The 11,354-nt window shown below is 31.8% G+C and overlaps 1 protein-coding gene across 1 annotated transcript; it reads right to left on the reverse strand.

Annotated features, from left to right (window-relative positions):
• Positions 1-849: 849 nt before the first annotated feature.
• On the reverse strand, positions 850-7,301 carry LOC119690053 (protein rolling stone). Its single transcript, XM_038105037.1, has 4 exons — positions 6,682-7,301; positions 6,246-6,609; positions 2,325-2,505; positions 850-1,630 (listed from the first exon to the last, which is right to left on the reverse strand). The coding sequence occupies exons 1-4, from the start codon at positions 6,763-6,765 to the stop codon at positions 1,012-1,014; spliced, it is 1,248 nt and encodes a 415-aa protein (XP_037960965.1). The 5' UTR covers positions 6,766-7,301; the 3' UTR covers positions 850-1,011.
• Positions 7,302-11,354: the final 4,053 nt, after the last annotated feature.

Here is an 11,354-nt window from a genome sequence, read left to right on the forward strand (position 1 = left end):
CCATAAAATAAATAAGATAAATATTAGAAACTATCAACTATTAATACTTTTGGCAAAGAATTTCAACTTAAGTCTAAGAAAGTTTGGAGAAACTGTTGAGCTAATATAGTATTTGGTATGGAGGCCAAAAACTATAAAAACTACTTAATCCGATATTTACCGAAAAAAGCAGGAAAATGTAATTGTAGCATATACTATAGGATAGGAAACTAAGTTTGACTATCAAATAAATAGGCTTGATATATCTAGAATTAATTTAAACATTTTGTGGAACGTAAAACAAATTTTGTGGAAGTAGCATTTGGCATTATTTGCATTAGATACATAATTTGACAATACGATTTCCTAATATTTAATATAAAAGTTTATAAAACTAATGTTAGTATTTTTTATAACTATACATTTCACCTGCTAGGTTTTGAATTTTTTTTACATAGATACGTTCCTCAAAACTTTCATAATATACTGCCTTAGTATGGTAGTATCGCATTAATCTCTTTGTACCTTGAGTTAAATGCATTTCAAAGTTACTTTTAAAATTAGCTAGCATATCTTAAAAAACTATAAAAATTGTGTTCCACAATTACTATCCACAAATAATCACTAAAAGCATGCTACCACTTAAATTCGCACTAAACCTAACCAGTACTAGAAAGTTACATATGGATTGTTTTAGCCTAAAATTAACATATGTTTGTATTAGTTTCAGTAAAAGTGGAATTATGTCTACTAAAATATTAGCCCACAAAAAATAAAAATAAATAACTTACCGTCAGTGTCAAGTGTTTTCCCCCATAAATCTTTAGATTAACATAATCCCAATATTCAATCCCAATGCTAATTACAAATCAATCTATAAGACCTACTTCAACAACATTGTTCTTGTTGTTGCTGTTCTAGTTTTTCCCTCTCCGCCATTGCTTGTTCCTTCGCCGCTTGACACTGCGCACAATATTTTTCCAAAAATTTCATGGACAAGTGGAACGTATACCGGTGCCGGGTACAACGCCTTTACATTTTATACTCCACAATTTTATTCGGATTTAGGAATTGTTCACGTTGTGCTGCATCCAAATGTGCTACTGTTCGACTCAGAGCCGATGTCGATGTAACCGATGTGTGACCCTTCAACTTATTATTGTTATCGTGATGATAAATGCCGCTCGCACTAATGACACCCACATTAACACCAGCCACAACTGGCTGTTGTTGATAGCCGGAATATTGCGGATGGTATTGTGGTGAGGTGTGTGAAGGCGTTGGCAACATGCCAGCACCATGGTGTTGTACTGTCTGCGTAGGTGGTGTTGTTGTGGGCATCTGCTGATGGTGGGAATGGTGTGGCTGTTCAGAGTGTAAAATTGGATATTGTTGTTGGTGTGCATAGTCCTGACTACTGCCTCCACCCATACGTGAACCGGAATCATCATTAAGACCTTCGCCCATATCACCATCGCGATTATGTGATCCACGTATGCAAAGCTTAGTAAACAGCCAAACACGTCCACGGTACAGAAGATAACAACAGAAATGCACTACAAATACAAATATAATAGCACATGCAGTAACGATAATAGCTTTGCCAGGTTTGGTCCAATCCAGCATAGGATATATTGCAGTATTATTTTTTCTATAAACAAGAGAAAATAAGAAACCAATTATATTATTTATTTGTATCGAAAAGCAAATCAATTACTTGCTTTGACATAAGAAATACAAAGAAAGTGAAAAAGATATTGAAAAGACAAATCGGTTTCTAGTATTGCTAAAAGACAACAAGCTGTTTATTATGACTTCACCAATATATTCTGGGATTCCACAAAGTACTTGATGTCCCATTAATCTATCTTAATGTATATATATATAATACATATAATATTGAAGATCATACGTTTTATCTCAAATTACACTCCTACCATATTATTGTGATCAACTTGTGTATTGAAGTTAGCCTTTGATCATGTCACAAACATGATTTGTGACATGAATACATTTCGAATATTTTGGGTCGCTTCTAATAGCATATTATGGCTGTTATATTGTAGAAATTTGTGTAACTATTAATTGTTTTCCTCCGATTGACTTGCAATCTATCGCCAAAAGTGTAATTTTGATTCAGTACCAAGTTTAAGGTTGAAGCACGATCCTTCAAAAAAGGTGAGATATTACAAAGATCTGAAACGTTACGCAGTGACCTTGTAATAATTAAAGAAACAAGTAACATTGTCGTCGTACATCTTGCAGACTTTCAACAAACTTCAATGTCAATTTTAATTGTAGTGTGTTTACGATATCAATCATTCAATTCATTAATAGATACTTACCTATCAGTTCCGCCAGCCAAAAAGTAGATGCCTGTAAATATTGCATATGTGAGACCAATACCAGTGGTAAAATAAGCATGACTCATTTTGATAGGATGTCCTACAATCGCTAGATCGATAAGCATAATAACCGAATTCAAGACGTGTACCATTATGTTTAATGCATCTATTTTGTGAGTATCTGTAATAGAACAATTACATATAAATATTGTCATTAACATAATTATATCATTATATACTCCTATATACTCTTATATACTTTCGTGAACACTAAAGCAACAGTTTCTGTTTTCTGTTTTCTGGCTTGAAATCAGTATAGTAAGAAATTGGTTTGATGATATGCAAAGGCCAATTTGTTTATTGTTACCTTAATTGGAATGTCACTCGAAGTGACATTATTTTACAAATGAAATGCACAATTGTGACATATTCTAATTATCTAATACACTTGCATTGGATGAAGTTCTGTGTAAATGATGACACAATCCATGCGTAGTCATTAGCATCTTCTTTTAACATGTATATATATAGATGTATAGAGGATAAGTTCCAGGAAATATTTTGCAGTAAATGTGGAAATGAAGTTAATGAAGTTAAACTTCATATTATTGGCATTGATTCACATTTTGATTTACAAATAAAAATTAGTAAATGACACAATCTATTGTTTTCGTAGCTTGCTTGATAGCATGTTGAAGCAACAAGGACATCATTATTGGCTCGATGTAAAGCAGAATGTGCAAAATAACAATGTCCTTTGGACTATCCTTATCGCATTGTTTTTAGAATAATTCGTAGAATTGAGATGCGGTTGATATAAATGAAGGGTAGCATTACATGTGCTTCTCTAATAAACAAACTGATAATTGAATGACATTCACAATGTCATACTTGTAATAAAAGACCAATACTAAGGACTCTGTTATCAATAACTTTATATTTGCTCATCCCAAAGCAATTGCAGTGAAGCAACGATGGATACGAAAGGCTGGAAGCAACGATGGAGCATCAAAAGTTTGATAGTAAAGTGCTAATTTTCACAAGGAATATACATAACAAGGTAAAATATTTGATATGCAATGAAAACGTCATTCCAATTCATTTCAAACGGAGCTGATATACATATTTATACTCCAATGAAGCAAGGAATGATAATTATTGGCAATTTGCCAGGTGGGCTTCATTATAGATGTATTTCACGAGTAATACAATTAGCCAAGTATGGCATAAATTTATAGAATAACCGAAGGACTTTTTTTTATAAATGCTATTAAAAATTAAGTTTTTCCATAATGCATATTGTTAAATTAATGTTAGTAATATGCATAAAAACGTTTCTTACTTCTAATTAAAATAATACACATTTAAAATGCTTATTTATATTATTTATAAACATTTTAAAATATTTCTAGTAAAATTGAGAATTATACTTTATGAAGAAAATCTGAAGTTTTGCTTAATTCACAACAACTTATATTTTAACGACAGGAACTGTACCGGAATATGGGCAATTATAAACATTGAAACTACATCTCAGATATGTTTTGAGAATAGTATGCATATGTGGCTATCCTACTTAGCACTATCTAATCTTAGAGTAATCACTCTCCGCACGGGGAGGTATGCAGATTTTAGATCAATCACTGAATAATCATAAAGCTTATAAGAAATACATAAATTAGTCAATGAGATGGGTGGGACCCCGTAGTACCACTAACTATCAAAGAGTAAAAGTGCCGAAAAAAAGATCAACATACGTACATACTAATTAACGATAAAACTTTCAGAGCATAAAAACTTAACTTTTTAGATGGAGTAACTTTTAGAGGTTATTGCAATGATTATAGTGAGCTATACATGGTCATCAATGTCAGTCAAAAGCGGTTTGAAGAAAAACTTAAGTGCAAATAAGCAAAATAATGCTGAATAATTCTGTTAAAAATTGTTTTAAAAAATAAAATCGTAAGCAATCTAACAATTGAATACCGCTTTTAGCTAAATTCCGAATAAAGCTCAAAGATAAGAACCCAAAACATATGCAGAGTTTCTTCTTAAGTAAAATAGGTAACTGCTCATTACTACCATAACTACACATTTTGGTTGCAATTAAATAACATTTTTTAAAACATTACCCAAAGATATTACAAAGAAATGACTTAAAGTTCATTAACTCCACGAAAATTAGCTCAGAACGCACATAGAAATTATTTTTATTCTCTATATACGTTTCCTAATTATACTACCTTTAAGATTTGAGAAAGGTAAATTAATATTGTGCACATAAAATTCAGGTATAATAGGAAAATATGGTCATAGGGAACAAAACGACAGAGGAGAAAGATTAATTAAATTTTTTTAGAAAACAACCTATCCATCATGAACACAATGTATGGACAGCACCCAAGAAGACTTTCTACATGAATAAGTCCTTGCAAAGAATACCGAAATCAAAAAGATTACATACTTACTCAGAAATGATGGAGAACATGTGTGAGAAATGTGAACGGTAAACCAGAAGCAGATTGTGATACTGATCATAAGATTCTAGTATGTCTGATGATTATTAAACTACACACAGTAAAAAGAAATTAAAAGAGCAATACCAAGAGCCTTGCGAATAAATAACAAAAATATAGACAATTCGCAAGTGGAACTATTAAGAATAACTCACACAGGAGTTTAAGCTTCAAACGCAAATAATCGTAGATAATCAAAAATGTCAAAGAACCCACCCAGGGAGCATCGCAGAAGTGTGACGGCAATACAGCCTCAAAAAATCGAGAGTAGTAACTCAACCGGTTTTATAAATAATTCTGCAATTATCAATTTCGAAAATTGAAAAAGCAATTACCATCTTAAAACCCCGACATGCGACAGACATGGATGGAGTAACAGCGGAAACAATAAAGCAAATGGGTGAAATACTGAGCCTATTTCACCCATTTAGTAATTTGGAAGCTGTTTGAAAGCATATTGTAGAAGAAAAAACATGGCGAATAGATTGGTGTCAATCCATATTTCTTCTAATATAAAAAAAAATATCTGACTGTATGTACGAATTACAGACGCAAGTAAAGTGCTCCTTCATATAATACAGCAGAAACTTCAACCATTTCTACTACCCCAAATAGCGGAAGAGCAAAGTGGATTTGTCCCCGGAAAAGGCACCAAAGAGAAAATTCTGAACGTCCGACAAATAATAGAAAAGGCAAGAGAATTTAACATCCCAGTGTATCTTTCTTTTGTGGACTACATCAGAGCGTTTGATTTCATTAAGTGGAATCATTTAAGATCAATTTTAGGGGAGCTTAGTATACAAATCACCTGATCACCTGAATATAATTAAAAGCGTTTATTCTTTCGTTAATATTGTTAAACGTATATGCTGAGTACATTTTAAAACTTTTAGTTGAAAATTGGAACGGCGATATATACATAGGAGGAAGAAAAATTAATAAGTTGTGGACGACGCACTCATTTTGGTATCCAATGAAAGTGAGCTTATCCTACTAATGGAAATATTTACGTCCATAAATATTAAAAATTTCATGGTCTGCTCACATGTTATATTGACTACATCGCAATCCAGAAAATTGGAAATAGATGCAGTTAATACAATAACTTCTGAAATTATAACAACTTCAAGGTACAAATCTAGATCACTTATCACTTATTATTAAAGCTACCAAATAATTGAATGCAGACAACACAGTCAATTTTTGTTACGTGTTATTTATATCTTCCGTTTTTTTTCTTTTTCACTTTTATATTATCTGTTCATTGTTATGTATAATCTGGAATATTTCAAGAAGTGCAATCCTATAATTAGTAACTGATAAAAACTGGAACATCAGAAAACAAAATTTCTGTGGCATAGAATATTACAAGAAAGTGATGGTTCTTTGTCTTTTAAGAACTTACCTGGATTATGTACTAATAGCCAGTAACACATGGTGATAATAAAGGAGTAAACAGTTGCACAAGTATACAATACCCAATATAGATGATGAAGGCGGCTTTTCTTTGCCTGTCGCACAATTTCGAAATCTTCACGTTCCACCATCATTCCTTGTGTAACTATCCAAGCTCCCAGCCATGCTTGTATGGTGCAAAATAATAGACCCCAATGAGTTAGATATATCCACCATTTGGCATAGTGATTCTCAAAGTGTTCATCAGTGCGACCGATATCGAGTAGTGAGCAAACTAATGCCGCTAAGCATGTTATAGCGGTTATCCACCGATAAAAAAGGTAGACAATTCGCACTTGTGTATTGCGTTGCCACTATAGAGAAGAAGAGAAGAGAAGAGGGAAAAAAGTTTTATTAGTGAAATATTACTTAAAGATGTGTTATACCTGACACAAATAGAAGTTGTGTCTATGCACGTGTTCAGGCATAAATTCTGGAAAACAGCTATTCCACAATTTGCTGACCATCATTCTTTTCTTCCCGAAACAGTTTGTTTCGTTTGCGATGTTATTGAATTCTTCGCAACTGTCGTCGTGTTGAGGCAGTTGTGTATCCTGTTGCTGTTGATGGTGTTGTTGTTCCTGGTGTTGCTGTTGTTGTTGCTGTTGCTGATATGTGTGATGTTGTTGATGTGTTTGGTGTGATTGTTGGTGTTGATGTTGATGTGCTTGCAATTGGGGAGGCGTTTTGTCGGTGTGTGCGGTATTTGCCGCAGTAGTCGTTTCAAAATCCGTCGGCGTATAATTGCGACCAATAGAAGTGGCAACACCGCTTATACTACCACTGCCACCACCACCACCACTCGTACCAATTAAAGCGTATACGTTCGGATTGGCGCTATATAGACTATAATGTGTGGGTGTGGATGTTGATGTTATACGTGATGTTGTGATACTATATTGCGGCGGCTGCGTTGGATGTTGCTGCTGCTGCGGTGTGAGGCCACTAATTGGCGCTGGACAAAGATAAAGCTGCGCGTAATCCAATGTGATGGTGTCTGTGTAAGGTAGTTAAGCGTAAGGTTCGATGTCAGCTGACCCACTCGTCTCTCACTAATTGTTTTTGAAACGTCCTATATTCGAGAAGCTAAAAAATAAATTTGAAATTTATTATTTTCAATATTGATATTTACAAATTTAATTTTATTGAAAGCAATTTTCTATGAAACTTTTCATTTTTAAACGTTTTTTAAAAAGCCAATTTTCTTCAAGACAATAAATTTAATTATTTATAACAAAAAGTTCAAGTTACTTAAACATTAGGAGAGAAAAACTTTTTTCCACGAAGTATATAAAAGGAAAAAACAGCCTCGAAGTGCTAAACTGGCAGAAAAATAAAAGCTATTAGCAAAATTACTTGTCGCTTCTTTGTCGTCCTTAGCAGCTGCATTCAATAATTCAATTTGACGTTTAAAAAAAAGTTTTAAAAAAACTTAAGGCCCAACCACTTTACCCTAGAGCGAGTTGTCTAAAATTTGATATTAATCTATCCGTATTTTGTGCTATGTTCTATCATCTTCACTCTGCCGTTATACTACCATATTTCTGATTATCCAAGGACATTGTCCTTGTATCTATGTACTTTGATGCAATGGACTGACTTGCAGGCATCATTGTTTTATTTTTTCTTTTCTCTTTTGTAATATAAATACAGCTGCATACAAACTGAAGCAATTGTTTATTCAAAAGTTTGAAGTTATTTTTAAGTTTCAAGTCCAAAATCAATCAGAAACTTCTACTCCAACAAGCGCGTATATAACAAATAGAAAATCATTTTCATATAATATAGAAAACTTCAATTCTGTTATATGATTATAATGACTTATTGTCTAAGTCATATAAGAAATGACTACTTCATATTTTAAATATATAAACCAACACCTTCATCAACTTTAAAACTCAATGTGTTTAAATAAAATTTAATAAGAAATTCCTATAGTGAAAGCAAATCAAAGACTGAAATTAATAAGAGGAAAAATAATTTGCTTTGGTTTCGTTAAAAATTCAATAAAAAACACAGAAATCGAAAATTGATTCAAATCGAAAATGAATTCAAATCGAAATTGGCTTCTTTGTATCCGGTACTAGATATGATTAAAACTTGATGAGAGTTTCCAATTTATTTAAAAGAAGTTAATTTGATTTTCAATATTTATTTCTTTTTCTTTGAAGTAGTAGTCTTTCCTTAATATTATAAATTTATGCCACAGAATTGCACAGTTTGGACAACGTGTATTTAGATATGCTTCCTCCGCATATCTTATATAACGTTATTTTTTAAAACATAACGTCATCTTCAATATCTTCTCGATTTGCCTCAAAACAATTCTATCATAAACTCTTCTTGTGACGAATCATTAATGAGCTCGAAACAAAACATCAATTTACTGGTTCGGTCTTCTAAAGTGAGCAGAAGCCGACAAAAGTAGTTCGCAGACGGATCAAATCCAATCAATTGGTCGGTTGTATTTGTAGTAAAACCGGTCATATCGCAACTATACCACTTGAACAATACGGAAAGATCAATTCCGTTGTGTGGTACACAACGATTTGCTTGCAGAAAATCTTCGCAGAATTGAAAATAAAGAAAAACAACCGACAAAGGAAGATTATTCTCCACCATAACATGACGAGCTCTTATATATCAATTCAAACAAAAGATATTTTGAGCATTTAATACGTCGAATTGATGGGTCATCCGTTTTACAGGATAACCCAATAACATGTTCTTGTTACCAAATATCAAGAAAGAAGTGCGCCTTTCTATGTCCAAATAAACCGTTAAGACATTAAAAATCTTAGGTTTGGAGACATCAATCTTAGAGTGGCAAAACTGTTTCGAAAAGTGATTCAGTAGAATTAAAAAATGTATTGATCTTCATGGAGAATACTTCGAAAAACAATAAAACCATTTTTCTACTAAGCCAGACTTAGAATGAATCTGTCGTTATAATTGCAGGAGAATTTGTGTAAAAGCAAGGAAAAATTAATTCCTTAAGGAATTCCTTAATTCCTTAATTAATTAATTTCAATATTTGCAAACTATCACCTTTTAAAGATAAGGTTATAGAACATTGACATAAGCAGTCTCTGATAAATGCAGATTAAAGCTTACACCCAATTTTTCTACTCGTATCCTTTGATTGCTCGGAAATAAGTTCAGATCCTTTTTGAAAATTTCTTTAAACTAAATTATGTGAACCATTATATCATAAGCTCTGTCAATTCCCATATATTGCACAGGTTAACTTAGGAGATTTCTTACTAAACAACCTTTAAAATCATTACAGATTTTATAGGTTTCTATGTTACATTGTCACTTCTATTAATTGCAATAATAATAATATCTTTAGAACAAAACCATTGACATAGTGTTGAATTCATTAATCTAAAAATGATTAAATTATTGGAGTATACTTATATATGGTAGTCCCATACAAGTATATAAATAGTAACATCATTACATCCTTTTTCTAGTTTCCATTAAATATTTATAGTACCAAAAGGTACAGGAATTTAATGTGTTATTAAATAAAATCAGCACATCAAACTTTGGATATTGGCAACTAAATATGCTATCTTTCCCAATTATACTTGATTGCAACGAAGAACTTAAGCTAGTGATAAGACTAAACTAGGAAAACTATATTAACTTATACAGATATAATCACTAAATAATGCATTCCTATATATAGCTTCTTATATACGGTCAAAAAAATGCTTTATTGCAGCACTTTCTTTACAAATATGATGAAATGAAGTACTTTTATGTATTTCAGTAAATAAATTCAACAAAAACACATTGCGTGGAGACTATTTTATGCATATTAATTGCTGTAATATTTTATATACTTTAAATATATTTTATATATTACATATAAAATATATATTATATATTTTAAATATATATATTATACCTTTTAAATAATAATTATAGAAAAATGTTTGTCTTACATTATTTGTAATGGTTTAATCAGTAAATAATAAATATATATATATATATAAATTTATTTCAAAGTGTAGTTATAATATATATATAGCAAATAGCCCTTAGCTACAGCATCTTTCTTGGCAAGAAAAAAATGCTAGATTTTGTCAGTGGAGTACGAAAAGCCAGTCTTGTATTACGAATGTCCGGCTTTAATTCTATAGTGAAATGAGTTGATCAAGCTATTTATGTGTAAATTTTACTTTCAAAGAAAAGTTCAAGATTCTAAATCGAAATTAAACATAAAGAAAATCTCAAAAATAACTTACGATTCTAAATCAAAATAAATGTTTTAGATAGTCTAAAGCAATATCATGCATGATTTCATCATTATAGGCCTGAGTGTATCATTATGATCCTGATTAAAATCAAGCGGCTAAAGATAAGTGGGAAGCTGGCACTTTGGCTAAAAAACGAACTTGTGCCTAGAAATTGATCAAAAAAGTAATAGCGACGGTTGTTACTTGATTATAACAAAAATTAGTAAAACAATAAACGCAGATTGGATGCAGAAGGGCAATGCAAGCTTAAGACAATGCACAGCTTAAAGAAACAATGCTAACATAATATCAGTAAGTTAAAGGAGCAATAGTATTCTTTCAAGTGCAACTGCATTTCAATTTTAATTTCAAATTCCCTTCAATGCATTTCAAAGTTCCATTTATAAAATATCTGTAGATTGTAAATAAAATGTAGAGGGACAAAGCTTTCATATACTAATATTATTCTAATACACCCCACTGACAAATCATACTCTAATGAAGTTCACACGGGGAGGGTGTCATTAAAATCGTAACGCAAGAGATGAGATGTTGCAATCAACCTGCATCATACGTACGCTTACGTTTATTCACGTATGTTACGTACATAGTCCGTAATGCAACGTTTCAATAAAGCCTAGTTTCAATAAATTTTCGATTATTCCTGTTTGAAATATAACTGCATTTCGTATGTTATCCTTTTGGGAACACTTTGGTGAAATTTATTTGACTTCCTACCGCTCTCGGTTGTTTCCATGTTTATTTGCCTCTCTAATGATTTATCAATGGGAAATTTTAGATTTATTGCAGCT

Source organism: Teleopsis dalmanni, chromosome X (assembly GCF_002237135.1).
Source record: "Teleopsis dalmanni isolate 2A chromosome X, ASM223713v2, whole genome shotgun sequence".
In the NCBI taxonomy this organism is placed as follows: Eukaryota; Metazoa; Arthropoda; class Insecta; order Diptera; family Diopsidae; genus Teleopsis; species Teleopsis dalmanni.